Here is an 18,762-nt window from a genome sequence, read left to right on the forward strand (position 1 = left end):
ATGATAGAAAGAATGAGTATCAACAGCTTTCTTCTGGCCTCCAGGGATATACCTGTGCTGCTAAATATTTTTCTCCTGATTTGTGATAGCACTAGAAGTAAATATCCATAAACTCAAGACTTGAAAATGGAGAGGCCTGTGCAAACAATTAATAACGACTAATGCAGGTAGCACCTACATGAAAATTCACTTGCTCCATTTCCCTAGATCCTCATAATGGTCCTAAGAGGAGAAAAGCACTGATGCGATTATTTTCCTGTATGAGTAAATGGCCAAAGGAAGGGCTCAAACCTAGACAGTCTGGACGCAATCCTTGGCCCCTCTATAGCATCAGGATGGCTTCATCTCCAATAAGAGACCTTCTCACATTCTTTGCCTCCTTTTCCGTCCAATGACTTTCCTTCTACAGAGTTTTTGTTTGTTATGTTTTGCTTTGTTTTTGGCCACGCCGGTGGCATTGGAAAGTTCCTGGGCCAGCAATGCAAGCTGCTGCAGCAACGGCACCAGATCCTTAACCTATTGTGCCAGAAGAGAACTCCCAGAGTTTTATGTATAAATACACTTATTGTGGGAGTTCCCATTGTGGCTTAGTGGTAACGAACCTGACTAGTATCCATGAAGTTGTGGGTTTAATCTCCAGCCTTGGTCAGTGGGTTAAGGATCTGGCATTGCTGCAAGCTGTGGCATAGGTCACAGATGCGGCTCAGATCCAGGGTTGCCTGTGGTTGCGGTGTAGGCTGGCAGCTGCTGCTCTGATTCAACCCTTAGCCCAAGAACTTGCATATGCCTTAGGTGGGGCTGTAAAAAGAAAAAAAAAAAAACAAAAAACCAAAAAAAAACAAATACACTTATTGTGGACAAGAGTGCTCCCTCTCTCCAAGAGGAGGCCATGCAATCACCATCTAGTGGGTTCTCCAAGCCAGAAAATTCTTCCCCTTGTGTCAGTCAATTGAGAAGTAACACTTAGTCTATTCGATAATTAATTCTGTATCTATTCATATTTTTCCATTTCCATAGCTTCAATTTAATTCTTCATGAGTTCAATCTTACTTGATATGCTAACTAGTCTCCTTGGTTTTAAACTCTTCCCACACAGCAGACAGAATGATCTTTCTAAAAACACAAATTGAATTATGTCTTTGCTTAGCTTTGAAACTCTTCAGCAGCTCATCACTGCTCACAGGACAAAGCCAAAAATCCTCAGCTTGGCAAGGAACACCCTCTATGATCTGCAGCTGCCTGTGTCTCCAACTTTGTCACTCATTCAATAATCTTTAGCCACACCAAACTACTGGTTGTCCCAGAGGGCCCTGGGCTTTTACACATCAGGAGGCTGAACTCTGTGCTATTCCTCTTTCTTGGAACACATTTCTTTCCTCATCTGACTGATAAGCTCAATGTCTTTGGGAAAACTTTAAGAAAATCAGAGGTAGAGTTAGATTATTCATCTGTTTACCTTTAGAGGCTCACTCGCACTTTTATTATAGCCTTATTATACCTAGAAATTATATTTAATTTTGGTTTTATAGCTTTTTGGCCACACCCACAGCATGTGGAAGTTCCTGGACCAGGGACCAAGCCAGTACAGCAACAACCAGAGCCACAGTAGCGACAACGCTGGATCCTTAATCTACCTAGCCACCAGGAAACTCCCCCCGTTTTTGGTGGATTTATAGACTTTGAGATAGTTAAACCATTAATAGCTGAGTTTTCTAATGTTTTATAAGGAGGGAACATGTGCCAAAGATAGGCTGCCCTAACTTTGGCATATGGCTGAAATCTTGTAAGACAAAAATTTTGCTCCATGTCCCAAACTAGGAATGGCTTGAGGCTGCCAACTTTATGATGTGTACAAGGGGAGTGAATTAGAGACACATTCTGAGCCCTGAAGCAAACCGTTAGAAGCAGACTAGCAGATGGACCTGTGTGAGAGGATAAAGTCAAGTTGCCTATAAAAAAGTCTTCGTATAAATGACTAGGAATTGAAGAAATAAGGTGTGAGTGGGGAACATCCTTCATGTGTGTATATGTTCAAACCTCTGCAGGAGAGACAGTCTCAGAGCATGTTTGTTGCCATCACTATTCCTCATCATAGTCTGACTTAAAGATTAAGCACTTTGGCAAAACTGAGGGCCTTTAGCAGATGTACATAACAATCACAGTAATGAAGCCTTCACACTCTCTCTGAACTGCTTGAGAAGGACCACCTCTTATTCACCTCTGAATCTCTAGCATCCAGGATAGAGCCTGGTTACCTGGTAGAAGTCCCCAAAATATAGACTTTTCAAGGAGTGAAGATATCTTACAATCATCCATTTCCTATCCTAAATCTGCCAATGTAATTAGCCTTCACCTGATTTATCTCGACCTCTGTTTAGCACCTACAAAATAACAATAATTAGGGTCATCTATAAAAGGACAAATGGAAACATTCCAGACACGTTGAGAAAACGGGCATGCATATATGATTTTCCTTGCTCCAGGAATAGCAAAAGCTGAATAACTTACCATTCTCCCAAAGTAGAAAAACCAATTACACCATCAAAAACTGCATGTTTTTTAGAAGAAGAAGATGCACTGGATAAGCAGGAGCCCCATGGAAATCCCATTTGTTTTTCATATGCTCCAAACTTTAGTTGGATGCTAGGTTCTGCCCATTTCTTGCTTTTGCAAGGTCTGAAAAGTCAATTACTCTAAACAAAATCAGCAGCCTGAGGATCTGACACTTTGCCAAGTAATTTAAAGTGCCTTGCTAAGGAAAACTTAAAACTTCTCTGTTGTCTTTTAGATGATGTTATAGAAGTAAACTGTATCTTCAATTAATTCATCCCTGAATGTTTGCTGTCAATTCAAAGAGCTGAGAACTTGGGTATTCAAAAGGCAGAGAATATAGATGACGGACTCCTTGCTTTTGCTGACTTGCCTCCATTCTTTGGAATGCTGATTAGAGATTAACTGGTACATGGGGGAAGGGTAGTTTCACAGGCTAATTTTCTCAGCACTAGCTCACATCCTCATCGGAGACTGTAATTACTACATCAATATGGGCATACTTCTGAAATAGACTATGGGAAATTTTCAAATGCCCTGAAAAATATACATTACCACACATTGCAACTTAAAGATTAGGCACTTCTTCAACATTTTTTTGGTTGGCCTCTTCAATTTATACCATTATGAAAAGTTGTCCTAGTATAATATTTTGCATTTTGTCAGTGCTTTTAAATCTTAGTTGAGTAAATTGATGGATGTTTTCTTATAATATTTTCTTCAGGGCAGAAGATTCCTAAATATTTTTATTTTACCACGAGCAGAAGACACGGACCTGTGAGGACAATGAACTGGGTTCCTCTTCATTATCGGAGTTGGAGAAAGACTTGCCTAGCTCTAAATTCTTATCTACATCTGATACCCTATAAGTTATTCAAGGTCACAGTGGAAAAAAGTAAGTGATGGTATCATAAATGGAACTAGAATCTTTAAACTTGTCTCCTTATTACTGGCTTCATTTCAAGAAACATCTGCTTGGAGAGATATTTTCCACTGAAGAGGAAGTAGTTAATCTATCAAAGGAATTGCCCAGGTTTCATGAAGAATTGAGAGCTATTTAATGATCTATAATGAGGATACTGACCATTAGGATAATTTAAGGTGAAAGTGAAGTACACAAAATGAGTTGTAATCTACTGCTATTTGTTCCTATGCATGGATTCATTCATTCATGGAAGTATTTTACATTATCTCCTAGGAACTGGGTAAAGCACAGCTTGAGCTACGACTCGTTCCTGAAACAGGTATCTGTTTACTTGTCTGCAGGATCTTATTTCCATGATTACTGAGTCGCTCAGTAATTCTGAGCTCCTGCTGTGTGCCAGCACTGGGCTAAGTGTTAGGGACATAGCAGAGAACAAAATAGACACAGTTTTACTCACTGATCCTGCACTACAGAGTCTGAGACAGGCTTTTGGTTCAAAAATTACATAAATAAATAACAATTACAAACGGCTTAAGTCATATAGGAAAAAAGAGAAAGAATATAGTGAGGGACCTGATTTCTTCTTTCAGGGAGCTTCTCTGAGGAAGTACCAGTTAAACTTAAATCTAAGATGACCAGAAGTTAATCAGGCAAAGAGTAGGAAAAGCTTTCCAGTTTGAGGAAAGAGCATGTGTGAAGCACTTGAGACAGGAAAAGATTTAGTGCATTTTGTGAAGAAAAAGAAGGCTGGTGTGAACAGTGCGGTCAACAAAGGGAAGAGTGAAATGAGATATTTAAGAGGCAGGCGGGGGCTCGATCATGCACAGCCTGGATGTGCATGATCGAGTTAATGACTTTGCATTTTATCCTAATGCAAAGGAGAGCGAGCGAGCTGATCTGTATTTTGAACAGATCACTTTGGCTGTACTGAGAATAAAATAGGAGGGCAATAGTGGACGGGGTGGACCAATTAGGAGGCTGTTGTAGGCGGCAGATGATGGAGGCTTGGATCAAAGTGGTGGAAAAATAATTGGAAGAGAATTAATTTTGAGATATATTTTAGAGGTAGAATCAACAGGACTTAAAGATGGATTGAGTGATGGGTGTGAAGGAAAACAAAATTTCAGGTTTTGGCATGGGTGATGGAATAGGTGTATGTGCCATTTACTGAGCTGGAGACTGTGGAAGGAGAACAAAGTGGGAGTGAAATCAGGAATTTCAGTGTCAGTGTATTGGTGACAATGCCAGTAAAACAGGTGTGTGAGTGTGTGTGTGACTTTTTTCTAGATATAAATGTGAAAAAATACAGAAGAGGGAAAAAGAAAGGGACAGAATGAGAATAAATTGAAAATAGAATTCCCAAAGGGAAGATGAAGGGTGGGGGTTGTTGGGACTTGTGCATATTAGGACTGCAGAGGGGGTGTAACATGAAAAATCCATATTCAACAGTATACTGTGATTTTTTTTTTTTTAATTTGGGAAAAAACCCCTACGGTCTTCATAATACAGGTTAAAGAAGGTAAACAGAGAAGAATTATAACTGGTGGGTTCACATAGAAGGGAGACTCTGTCGTCTACTTAGCAGTGAGTTTTCAGGAAGGAATACATCAAAATTCCCAGTGGGATGCAAGGAAGGTAACTTTTGTGTTAAGAACACAGTTTTTTTTTTTTTAAAAAGATTCATTGACACTGAGCCAGAAGAAGGGAGATGAGAAGCCAGGATAAAAAAAGAGACAGGAAAGACAAAGAGAAATGGGTGGAGAGTTTTTCCAGCAAGCAAAGACGACTCTGCCATCATGCCTAGGCCAATGCAGGTGCTAATAAGTGGTCACCTGGGTGGGAATCCCAGCCCTGTCACTTAGCAGTGGATGATCTTGGGCATGTCAGGTAACTTCTCAAGCCTTGATTTCTTATTTGTAAAACAAAGATAATGATCATATCTACCCCCTAAGGTGATTGTCAGGGTTAGGAGAAATAATTCATAAGAAATGCTGAACCCACACGTGTGGCACAGAGGAAGAGCTCAATAAACGTTAGCTGCCTTTGTGTAGCTCACTGCTTTTTTGTTTCTGTTTCTTGCCTTTTAGAGCTATACCTGTGGCATATGAAAGTTCCTAGGCTAGGGGTTGAATTGGAGCTGTGGGTGCTGGCCTGTGCTGCAGCCACAGCAACCCTAGATCTGAGCTCTATCTGTGACCTACACCATAGCTCATGGCAACGCCAGATCCTTAACCCACTGAACAAGGCCAAGGATTGAACCCCGTGTCCTCATGAATGCTAATTGGGCTCATTACTGCTGAGCCACAGTGGGAACTCCCTGTAGCTGACTGTTTATAGGTGCATAATTACTAGAATGTCGTTATTATGGGGGTGCGGCTTCTCACTTCCTTATGACTGGGGTGACTTTGTTGTCTTAGCTTCAAAATTGTATAGTTCACTGTACCAAGAAATAGTTTTTATGATTTGTTAAAAATATAGGAGAATTTAAGTAATATTTATAAAGAATTAAAAAAAAAAGCTATTAGGCCCTACTTGTTGCAAATTATTGAAAATGTCCCAGATGATTATATAGCCAAAAATGTACTTCTCATTTATTTCTAGAAATGTTAGATATAATTTCAAATGTGTTATTTAACTTCCCTAGAAGGTCCATAATTGACTGCTGAACTTATTCTTTAAAAATGTCAAAAAACAGAGATGTTCTAAGGAGACCCTTTTGATACATTCATTTTCACTTTAAATCATTCTAAAATCTGTATTTTCTCAGCCCTAACAATATTATGAGGACATATGAAGATATTCTACCTGAAAATATAACAATACTAGCACCCCATTACATGTGGAAACATCACAAATGCGATCTCCCCATTTTAAATGGAATTGGAACTACCTTAGGGAACATTGGGTTCTGTTTTTCACTCTGGCTGCTCCGTGAAGATGGGGCTGTATCATTAGTCACAGAGATGCTTTAGAAAAATAACACGGTTTTGTCCAACCTTTAGACTTAGGACAACTTGTTTACAAACTGTTTTGGATAGTCTCGAAACATTGTAAAATCAAATCTGGACTCCACATTTATTGGCAACATCGTACTGAGGAAACTGCCTTAACTTCTCTGACCTTCAGTTTTCTTATGTAAAGCCGGAGCAACTAAATCAGATAAGAGATGTAAACATTGTAACATTCTCTAGAGGTGAAGACTGTATATTCTGTATATTTTGTGGTTAGGCAGAACTAACTAGTTCTGCAGCTTTGGAGAAGTGCTTCAGTACCTCCAGGAGTCAGTTAAATGCCGATATGAACTTACTGGTGTAGGTAAAATGTTAAATGCCAATATAGTGTCTACTTCTCAGGCTATATTATGCATGGGGCACAGTGTTATTATTCAATGTACGTATTCATCAAAAATGTATTCAATAAATGTTCTCTTTCAGCCTTCCGTGTGAGGAAAATAGTGCTACTTCAAAAATTAATTCTTCTGGGAAAATATAATTGATACCTTAGTAAAAAGGCATGGGAACCAAGAACATCTCGAGCATCACGTGATCATGTGATCACGCTTGGGAAAAAAATAAAGGTCAATGTTCTTCATTTCTCCCACTGCCCCAAGGGAGCAGGACATCTCTCCTCCCCGAGGAAGATGTCAGGTGCGAGAGAAGTGAGCAGAGGCGGATTCTACCCATTCATCCTTGTGGAAGCACATGCAATTCGAGAAGATGAAGTGAGGAAGCGCATGCAGTACCTGGTCATCTCAGAGTCAGGGAGCAGGCCTAGGTGGTAGTGGGGGTAGGGAGCTGAGAGGAGGAAGCTTTTGTCACACTCAACGGGGGAATAGTGCCTGGGAGAAGCAGGCTTATCACACAGTTTGTTCACAGTGCTGTACACAGGTTCCGGAGGCCTGGTGATACAAGAGGAAGAGAAAGAGATGCGTGGTTAGCACACACCACCCAACACCTGCGCCCGCAGCATTTCAACACACACTGCAGAGAGCATCCCAAACAAGGCTCAGGGCTTCTTTGGGCCCCAGTTAGAGTCAGGAAACTGGTTCTCTGGTTAGAAATGAGAACTCTGGGGAGTTCCCATTGTGGCTCAGCAGTAATGAATCTGACTAGTATCCATGAGGACTGGGGTTCGATCCCTGGCCTCGCTCAGTGGTTGGGAATCTGGTGTTGCCCTGAGCTGTGGTGCAGGTCATAGACGCAGCTTGGATATGGCGTTGCTGTGGCTGTGGTATAGGCCGGGAGCCACAGTGCAGATTCAACCCCTAGCCTGGGAACTTCCATGTAATGTGGGTGTGGCCCTAAAAAGCAAAGCAAAAAAAAAAAAAAAAAAGAGAACTTTGGCTGCCATGTGGCATGACTGAAATTCATGTGTCAGAAACCTCCCAAGACTCATAATCAACCTTTAAATGCCCCATCTTTTTGGATAAGTCAGTTTGAAATGCCAAACTTGGGGATCCTCTGGCATGGCTCTTTCTTAAACTTGATTTTTATCTTAAATGTGAACTTCACAGGCACTTTCCTTTACCATCATAGCCAGGACACTCTGTCATTTTTCACAGTGCTTTTCATACTTCACAATACTTTTTTTCTCAGCATGAAATAATCTTTCCTGTTTAAGTTATCCTTGTCATGCTCACAATACCATGAATTCTATGAGGAGAGAGATTACATTTATTTTGTTAGCCACTTAAAATAGTCTGGTGCACAGTACATATTCTATAACTATTCATGAAATGCATGTATGAAAGAGTAAATGCATGCAGCTTCCCACATTTGGGGAGCTGTGTGTAGTGGGGTTGGATTTACCTAGGAATCTAATAGGTTATAAGATCTGAGTGGTTCCTCCATATATTTAGTCATAATTGGCCCCCCAGTAATTGATTTCAGAGAGTTTTCTTCAAATACGATAATAATTTTAGTAAAATTTCTATTAAATGAATTCACCTAGGGATAATAAAACATTATCTAAAATCACAACATTTTATAGCTGTTATTTACCAATCTGCATGACCAGATAAAGTGTTCTATAATTTTGGTCAAAGATCCTTGTGCTACAAAGTCCTTCGTTATTTAAAAAAAAAAAAAAAACTCACAACTCTATTCACCACTTTTAAACACATGGTCTGAAATTACTACCAGTATCTTTCCATTAGGTAAAAATTAAAAGTTCAACATCTATTTTTATTTATTTACTTATTTATGTATTTATTCTTCTTTTTAGGGTCTCATCTGAGGCATATGGAAGTTCCCAGGCTAGGGGTCGAATTGGAGCTGCAGTTGCCAGCCTATGCCACAGACACAGCAATGAGGATCCTGTGTCTGTGACCTACAGTGCAGCTTGTGGCAACGCTGGATCCTTAACCCACGGAGTGAGGCCAGGGATCGAACTTGCATCCTCATGGATACTAGTTGGGTTCTTCACCTGCTGAGCCATGATGGGAACTCTAAAAGGTCAACATTTAAATGGAAGAACTACTGGCAGTCTGGGCCATGGACCCAGGAAGGGTAGGCTTGTAGGAAGGTAAGGAGAGGGCAGGAAACAAGGCCATGCCCATGAGGTCATCCCTGGGGAGGCAGATAGAACCCATGGGGGCTATAAGACACCAGGGCAAGTGCCTGAGTAGAGGTATAGGAAGTGTAGGTGGTGAATACAGTGAGTCTGCCTATCTGTAGCTCCAGCCCACAGCAAAGACCCTAATGTATAACAGGTGCTCAGTCAGTACTTCCTGAACTGACTGAGGAAGGAGAATGAGGAGTAAAAGAGGATAAACAAAGCATTAAAAACAAACTACCTACAATAACAAACTACTTACAATAGTTTGCATCTGCTCACCCCAAACTCCCAATCCATCCTACTCTCCCCCCCTCCCCCTTGGCAACTACAAGTTTGTTCTCCATGATTGTGAGTCTGTTTCTGCTCTGTAGACAGGTTCATTTGTGCCATATGTTAGATTCCACATGTAAGTGATGGCATGTGGTATTTGTCTTTCTCCTTCTGATCTACTTCACCGAGTAGGAAACTCTCTAGCTGCACCCACGTTGCTGCAAGTGGCATTAACTCATTCTTTTTCTTATGGCTGAGTAGTATTTATGGCACAACACAGGGGACTACATCTAATCTCTTGCGATAGAATGTGATGGAAAGATAATATGAGAAAAAGAATGTATATATGTGTATGCCTGGTCACTCTGCTATATAGCAGAAACTGGCACAACATTGTAAATCAACTATAGTTTAATAATAGTTTAATAAAAAGGAATCTAATTTATAACATTACTGTGGGCCAGTCATAGCTTCGACACACTAGAGAATTGGATTCTTCCCAGTACAAAACTTTCCACCACGTAGAAAGAGATGCCTTGCTCTGTCTCTTTGTATTAACACAGTAAAGGAGATGAGACGTAGGAAGGAGAAAACCAGAGGCCTATTTTGTCTTCCAGAATAACTATCTCAGTGGTAAAATGAAGTGCTTTACAATAGAGTTGGCTTGTTCTAGCCCAGTGGTTAATACTCTAACATTTGCAAGAATTAAAGGTTCTTAATATAAAATTTGTAGATTTTTTCCCCTTACATTAGGGAATCTATTCTCAGTTAAGACAAGTGCTCCACTTTTAGAAAAATCTAGTGAGTTTGTACCTTTCTACGTATCAGTTATTCATACCCACAATACACATAATTAATCATGGTAAACACCAGCCCTTAAAAAAGGCAGCTGTAAAATCATTCTTAAGAAGTATGTTTTTTTATTATCAGCTTTTATAAGTAATGCACAGTATGGGAAGAGATGTCAAAGGAAGGACACTTTGTTAGCCACTGAAATACAACTTTTAAAACAGGTTGAATATTGTTTTGATTTGGGAGGGGGGGGTCCTGTTTTTGATTTCTTGATATAATCAGCCTTATGAAAATTAATGTATACTTCCCAATGTTTTGGAAACAGAAGCATAGAAGATTCTGGTTAGATAAAGAAAGTCACCTTGGGAGATCTTATTCGTACCTAAAATGTGTTGTCTACACAAAAATTCAGCTTGAGAAAAGCTTTGTATTAATGGGCTGCATAAATGTGAATTAAACAGGGAATTAAGAGGCAGGCATGAGCTCTGTGGGGATTATTCTGGGGTAGGTTATCACAAGAGGACCTGCTATTATTCTCCAATTTTCCTCAGAGATAGAGCCACTGTGGCAGAGAGGGCTGGATTGCTTCCCAAACATTTATTTTCCTTTTTTCTTATTAATAGAAACCGAATTTTCCACTAGTCACTTTTCCTGTAGTAAAGACTTTATTTTTCAACCTCCCTTGTAGATAGATGTGGTTGTGGGACTCCTGAGACAGCTGCTGAAAGGTAAGCTGATTTATCTGGAACTCCTGCAATTTTGCTCTCTCCCATTTCCTTCCTCTGCTCACCTGGAGCCCAGATGTGGTGGATGGAGCTTCAACAGTCATCAATGGACCATGAAGCAACCTTAAGGATGAAGGCAGACAACAGAGGGAACAGAGCATCATGGTAGAGCTTGTATCACTAATGATGCAGAGTATACTATACCACCTCTGGATTTCTTTATGTAAGATAAAAATAAACTACCTTGTTTAAGCGAGTGTATTTTTTTGCTCTATAAACAGGACCTAATATTAATAGATACACTCCTATGAAATGTAAGACTGATCATTTAACACAAAGAAATAACTATAGACAGGGTCTACCATAGAGTGCTGATACATTTAACTCTGTCAAGTCCAGGTAACACTTTCTGTTAACACAGAAAAATGTAAAGAGTGCTGTTTTCTAACTATATAGTTTAAAACCCATGACTGTTTTAGAGAACTCACTTCATCTTTGTTTTTAAAAAAATACATATATAAAATGGTAGCTGATCTAAGCTGCCAGCACAGGGCCTAAGAATAAAGGAATCAATGGCTTCTTTCAGGCCATAAAACATTTTCATGATGATATCATTTCGGTAACATTGTACTTTCTGCCTAGAGAGCTTATTCAATTTTTTCAGTCTGATGTTGTCTCTACAGACCAAGAAAATGATGTTACCAATTTTCTTCTAGTCTTTTTACCTCAATAGCACTATATATTGAGACAAATTATCAGGATCAAAGCTGGCTACTACATACATATCTTAAGGAAAAAGTTCTACTTGCCTGTACTCAACTAAATTAGGGAAAATATTTTACTCTCTGAACTCTATGATAAGTTCAAGATGATAAAAGTGAGGCCTGGTACATTGTCCAGTGTTGACCTCTTGAGACTTTTGTCTCTATATTTTTTGAAACAATTTTATGATCATGCATTACATCACAACTCACATATTTAGCAGATTTGGTGTTTGGGGCAAGCTTAAATATCTTGGATTTTAGAGAGTCACTTCTAGAATTGTTTCATAGTGGATTAATTCCTTGTCTAAGCCTAATTTGATTCAAGGTTTTATCAAAATCAAAAGATACCACTACTGATTTTACAGGTTCAATTTAACCTATCATTCAGCATTCATTCCTTCTCTATTTTTTTTTTTTTTTACATGTTATTTTGTACAGTCACTGGCTAAAGAGGACACATATCAAATCCAGTTTCTTTTTTTGACTGTGAGAACACCTGATGTCTCAGAAGATGGGTAGATGAAAAATACCAAAACACAACAAAACCTTTGATAAAGACTTCTTAAAATGTTGACAAGAACCTCTTGCAACTAAACAGCTAAATTAAAAATAATCAGGGAGAAGCTCCTTTCAAGTGACACGAAAATTGTATTCACATTTGAAGATTTCTGTCTGCTAGCTTTATTACACCCCTAGGATTCTATCATGTGTTAAGTACTATATAAGCCACAGTATGATACCCAGCAAGTACTACACAAGCTACTGTCTGAACATAGGGATTGGCCTATAGTAGGTACTTCAGAAATGTTTCTTTGATTGAATGGCTGGTATTCTTAAGCATTCTCCATTAAGGGGAATGAAAAAAAAGACTTCTGGCTCTTTCAAGAAGCCATAAATTATTCTGAATCATCTAACTAGGTTTAACATTTTTAGGCCATCATTAATTACAGGTTATAGAGAAGGACAGAAACTCCAACACTGTCAGGAACTGACGGATTTAAGTACTTGATGTGCACCGTTCATCAACTCTGAGAAAGACAGGTTTCCCATAAAGGCAGGTATGGCCACAGCAATGCCTGCCCTTACTTCCCATGAGAGTCACCCGATAAGCACAGGGCCCCTCCAAGGCGTCTCAGCCCTGGATTCCAGAATGCCTAATGTCAGCAGTCATTATTCTCAGTATTTCCCTGCAGATATATTCTTTCTGCCAGACTGGCATGAAACGCCAGTTTATGAGCTGTCCCTGGGATCTGGGTGGCAGGAACAGATGCCATCATTATTGCCAATGCAGTCAGTAAAGAAGCGCCAAGGGGAACTGACTCTGGGCAGTGTGACTCAGCCAGTCACAACTGAGAGGGCCTGTTTATCCTATTACAAACCTCCAGAGCAGCCTAGGTCAGAAAGTAATGAATATGGAAATTCAATCCAAGGTACCTACTGGCTCTCTTCATTCTGTGGATGCCCCCAGAAGGGGGAAAAGTAGTTAGAGATATTAGTGTAATTTCTAAGTGAATTCACAAACAAATCATTCATCTTCCTCTCCACTTATCAGAGGCCATGGATAAATGGCTTTGTAGTCTCCAGTGCTGAGCTGTCAGCATTTATTTGCATATCTATGGGTTTATAATTGCAGGCTCTTATAGCATATAATTAGCACACTCTGGCCCTTGGTGATCTCTCTTTCTCTGAACACCATTAGCACTAGCTATTTGTTCTGCTCTCCGGGGGCAGTTTTGATTGTATCCACAATGCTGCTTGCTGTATTAGAGGGAGATGCTTCACCTAACCCTATTTTAAGGAAAGCTACCTTGCCTGCCACCATCTCTTCCCAATCGGCCCTCTTGACCCCAACCCAACTCAGTCCCCTCCCCCAGCTGAAGCTGCTTGAACCAGGACCGAATCCCTGACACTCTCCTTGTATGGTAGTGCTTACAAAAATCTAGGCCACTTCGATTTTCCTATGGAAAGTGAATAAAAGGGCAGAAAAAGAAATTATAAATTGGTAGCAGAAGGGAAAGATGCAGACCTGTAGAGGGAGCTGTAGCTGTGTCCATTAGAGCACCAGAGCAAAGTTCTACCAATTTTGTTGCAAACGTATCTAAAGGTTTCTGGAATCAGAATTAACAGTCCAGGTTCCTTCTTCAAGGAGGCTATTAGGGCTCACACTACTGAATTTCTCATGCAACATTAATTGTATAGTGAAAATCCACTATCGCCTCCCACCCTATTTCCTTATTGGATCTTAGGTCAGATCTACAATCAAAAGATCTACAATCAAAAGAGTGAAAATAAAATTGATACTTTGTTTTTATCATCCCTTTCAGATCACCTCAACTAGATTATGTCACCAAGAATAAAAGACAAAAACTTGGACCCCTGTGTAATCCCATAGCACCTGAGACCAATACCACACTGATCTTGTCTTGATCTTTGTCAGTATGGAATCTCCTCAGACGATTTATTTCTGAGTGTTAGACAAGAGCCCAAGATCTAGCCCTGGAAGGGGTCCCCCTTCTGCAACAAGGGCAGTTGGAACACAGAGGACTTGGATGCCTAAGCATCTAGTATATTGCCTGATGTAATCTGGAGGAGAAGGTTTTTAAACCTTAAAAGCATGCCTCCTACTCTTCTTTATAAATAATACATTGTTTTTTTTTGAGCCAAGGATTTGGAGAAGGAAGCATAAGAGGATTGAATTCCAGGCCTGGGCTAATAGGTTTTAGGGACAGAATCTTGAGAAGCCTGAAGGTAATTAGGGCATAAAAGAGAATGTAGGATCAAGGGGTGAACTATGTGGCTCAACATGTGAATTTGACGTTATAATGATGAGGATTAAGGAAGAGGCTGACTTCTCTGACACTGAACTTTAGGCAGAAAAGTGTTAGCCATTTGGTGAAGGTACTATCAGGGACTTGAAGTATGATATAGACAGATGCATAGAACAGGTTCATCTAAATGATCTGTAAGAACCCATTTATTCCTCTAATTCTAAGCATCATCAGATTGGACCACCCAGGACATCCACTGGGGCCCATGGAGTACACACCTATTTGCAACCCACACATGTAACTTTTCCAGAACTTAGTTTCCTCATTTTATTGATGTTAAAAGCCTTCTCTGTATACCCCCACAGTTGTAAACGGTAAAATGATACACAGAAATAAATTCTTAGGAAGCAGTGTGGTGAGTGTAAACAAACAGAGCTAGGTTTGGATTCTGGTTCTCCAAATTCTACCCTGTGTGACCTCCTGCTGTGTTTCAGCTTCTCTGACCCTCAGCCTCCTCATCTGTAAGATGGGCATAGCAATATCAGCCACCTGGGGGTGGCTGTGAGAAATAGAGGAAGGATGCAGGTAAAGCCCCCAGCTTAATGCATGGTGGTCCCTGTGAGTTTACCCAGCAGCAGCCATATTACCTATATTATTACCCCCAGGCACAAAGGCTCACAGAGAAGCAAAGCCTCTGAGAAGATTGCTCCCACTTTAAGGTAATGGGGAAGGAAGTAACAATCGGTGGTTTTTAGCATCACAAAGGCACTGCATAATGGTGCTTTCTAAATACCCACTTTTGCTCCTGATTGAAAAGGGAATGGATCCTGTATCAGAGTCAAGTGAGGTTGATGCTCACTTTCTCAATGATTTTCATTACCTCTAACAAGATACCATCCTCAACCCTAACCCTCAATTTATGCTCATACTTTCATAATGACCTGCCTTTCTGTGAGGCTCACAGCTGTGATGTCATAGTCAATAGTTGGGCCATAAGTAATTTGTTATTAATAATGGTCTATGTACCATAACCTATAAATATTTACCTTTTAAAAATAGAAATTAAGATCAATTTCCCATTTTCTCTAGATAAACATCACTCTCAGCTCTGCATTACTATGTTTGCTTATTGAGGAGAGAAATAGCAGACCATTTAAAGTCATTTTAAAAGTTTTGAATTATTAAGTGCTTTATTTTCTGAAAAGAATGTTTGGGTTTCAGCAAAATTGGCCCCTAGCATGACAGTGGGATATAAATGGTTCATAAAGTGTTTTATTGGAATAAGATGTTGAAAATCAATGACCTTGACAATGGTGACTCTTAACAGGCATATTTCCAAAGAGCATAGGAATCACAGACTCTGGTATTGGGTGAATGTGTCCAGCTACAATAGTATTTCTGTAGCATTCCGAAAGATGTTGAAACAAATATTTTCCAAGACACAAGATCAGTATGGCAAGGCCAAGGGCTTTGAGACACAAATTTGAATTACTGGAGAAAGGTTTAATAAGTCCTATCATGGTAAGGACTTATATTTTTGTGAACCTAGTTTTAAAGATTTAAAAAAATTTAACTGGGCTCATAGGATAAAATATAAATCTACAGAAAAAAACCATGTTAAAGGTTATAGAACATCTTGAGGAAAATTTGAAGCATGCAATAAATAGAAGAAATCATATAAAAGATGAGAGATTTGACTACATAAAAATTTAAAACCACTCAAGTAAAAAACCTTGTAAACAAATAAGAAACTGGAGAAACAACTACTCAAATATATTTATCAATATTTTAAGATGCTACAGTTCATTAAGAAAAAAACATAGACTTTCAATAGAAAATAGAGACTGGCTGTGTCTAATCACAAAAGAGAAAATAAAGATGACCAAGAGACACCCAAATATAAATATTTAACTTCAGGAGGAATGAAAGTAATACAAATTAAACGATACACCCTCTTTTCCTGTTTACAGATAATAAAGGATTTTCAAATTGATAAATCATAATTTAGCTGTGGGATGGTGAGATACACACTCATATTGTTGGTGCTATGAAGTGTAAAACCCCCTTAAAATACTTCAAGAAAGCAATTTGGCAATGTATTTCAGGAGTTTTAAAAGTAATCCTGCCCTTTGGTTCAGCAATTCTACCTCTAGTGTGCAATCTTAAGAAGAAAATTTTTATAAAAGGGAATAAAGGCTTCCACAGAGAGAAAGTCATTGTGGTTCCTTATGAGAGCAAAACAGAACAAAACAAAAGGAAACAATCAAAATGTACAATAAAAAGATAAAGGTATAAAACCTAAGATACATTCACATGTCTAGCCATTAAAAGTAGTATTTGTGAAAACTTTTAATGATATAGGAAAATATTTTATAATGTTGAATAGAGTGGAGTACAAAATTATATATGGGACTGTGGGGAAGTGGAAAGTGAAAACATCTAATTCTACTATCACTTGGGAAAGAGGTTTGACCTAAAATGTGAAAGAAAACACAGTGGAAAGTAAGATTCCAGTGCAGGACTGGGCTGGGATGAAAGAGGGCCTTCTAGGAACTGGTAGGACATATTATGTGCAAAGTTAGAAAGCAATCTGAAAACTTGCCCCATTTAAGGGATTTGTGAAAGGCATGAGTAGGAGACAGACTTGGAAAGGTAGGCAGGTCTTGGGTACGATTCCAACAGCCACAGGCAATGGGAATCCATGGAGATTTGTGGGCACTAATGTAATGAATTCCATTACTAAATAATTTCCATCATTTTGACTGTTCATTTGTACATTCATTCATTTCATAAATATTTACCAAAGGCCTACCCTGTACCAGAAAGAGGTACTAGATAAAAAGATGAGTGCATAAAATGTTCCTTCTGTTCACTGAGCAAACATTTTGATTGCAAAGACATTTGATTGCAAAGAATAGAGACTAGAGCTACTTCAGGTAATAGGACCTGTGCACATGGGAATTCAGAAAGAGCTGAAGCAGCAGAGATCAGGAAGGGGGGAGATCCGATGAGCTGGATCTTTATTCCAGAGCTTTAATATGAGAAAAGGGATGTACATATATGTTGACTGGGTCGCTATGCTGTACAGAAGAAATTGGCCCAACGTTGTCATCCAACTATACTTTAATAAAACTTTTTAAAAAATTTAAAAATGATAACACCTTTTCTCTTTGTTCTCTCTCTCCCTGCCACTTTTGTTAACCATTATTTTATAAATCAGATACTCTCTACTTCATAGTTTCTGTTTGCTTTTAGCTTCCTAATCACATCAACTTGTACACAATTCAGGATGTACCCTCTGGCCTCCTTTACATCATGAACTATTAGATTCTCTCTTCACCGACAGTCGTTCATTTGGCCTGCTTTTCAGTAAAAAATTCTTAAGGGAGAATTTAATAGATCTAGTTCACTTTTTTGAGCAAACCACATTATTGGTCACTGGCTAGCTTCTGAATCGGCATCCTTTGGGTCAAGTACACACCCTGTCCATTCAGGTCTGGCTGTGGGATGAGCCCCCTGATCCTTTTGGGTTTGCCCTTTGGGTAGAGCTGAAGGTGGGACACAACTGTCTGAGGTGGGCTGGGTGTTCCACGGGTATCCTAAGGTTTGGCCTGTGGAATAACTACCCACAGCTCCATATTCGCAGCCAATACTATTCAAAGGTGCTACAAAGAAAGCAGAAACATTTTTGGGAGAAAAATTTGGAAACAATAAAAAGAGTTTGAAGAGTAGAAAAATATGGATAACATTACAAAGTACCCCTTCCTGTGCCAAAAAAAAGGTCCAAAGCTTAATATATCCCTAGGTTTTTCTATCACGGTATTAAAAATAATAGTAAAAAAACACAATAGTACAAAACAAACCCTATACTTCTCCAATTATCATTTTCTCAGAGAGGCCAACATGATTTATATCTGTAACATTGAAATGAAAGACTTCTAAATCTGATAAGGTCTTGAGATTTAAAATTCACACCTACATATGAATTTCTAAATATGTTTAACCAAATCATATCTTCTAAAACAGAATACAATATGTTAATTCAACTATATACTTCTGTATGTCGACATTATTAATACAGACTCTATAGGGGAGAAAACCCCTTATGCCTTTAACTGAATGAAAGCTCAAGCGGAGTATAACAGGAGCTCCCTTGCAGGAAATTAATGGTCAAATATGTTCCCTGCTTATCAACGAGGAGGATGAAGTGGCTTTAACTAAATCCCTTAAATGGATTTCTTTCCCATGCTTTAGGAAATGGCACATTTTCCTCTATTTCAGGTCACCATTTACTCTTCTCGGCCTGTCATTGCCAGCAGGTTGTGAAGATTGCCAGGCAGCCAGGAAGGAAGGATAAGACATCCACAAGAATCAATGGTTGCTGGAGCACTGCCTGGTTCTTTTTAGAGAGG

The 18,762-nt window shown here is 39.2% G+C and overlaps 1 protein-coding gene across 17 annotated transcripts in view; it reads right to left on the bottom strand.

Annotated features, from left to right (window-relative positions):
* DLG2 (discs large MAGUK scaffold protein 2) overlaps positions 1-18,762 on the bottom strand; it is a 1,971,427-nt gene that overhangs the window by 466,933 nt on the left and 1,485,732 nt on the right. For 14 of the 17 annotated variants that reach the window (XM_021102305.1, XM_021102303.1, XM_021102309.1 and 11 more), the window contains one exon: positions 7,218-7,373. The exons of the other annotated variants lie outside the window; for them this stretch is intronic. In XM_021102305.1, the coding sequence (XP_020957964.1) occupies positions 7,218-7,373 (156 nt within the window). The remainder of the gene's footprint in view (positions 1-7,217; positions 7,374-18,762) is intronic. 17 annotated transcript variants of the gene reach the window in all.

Source organism: Sus scrofa, chromosome 9 (assembly GCF_000003025.6).
Source record: "Sus scrofa isolate TJ Tabasco breed Duroc chromosome 9, Sscrofa11.1, whole genome shotgun sequence".
Lineage (NCBI taxonomy): Eukaryota > Metazoa > Chordata > Mammalia > Artiodactyla > Suidae > Sus > Sus scrofa.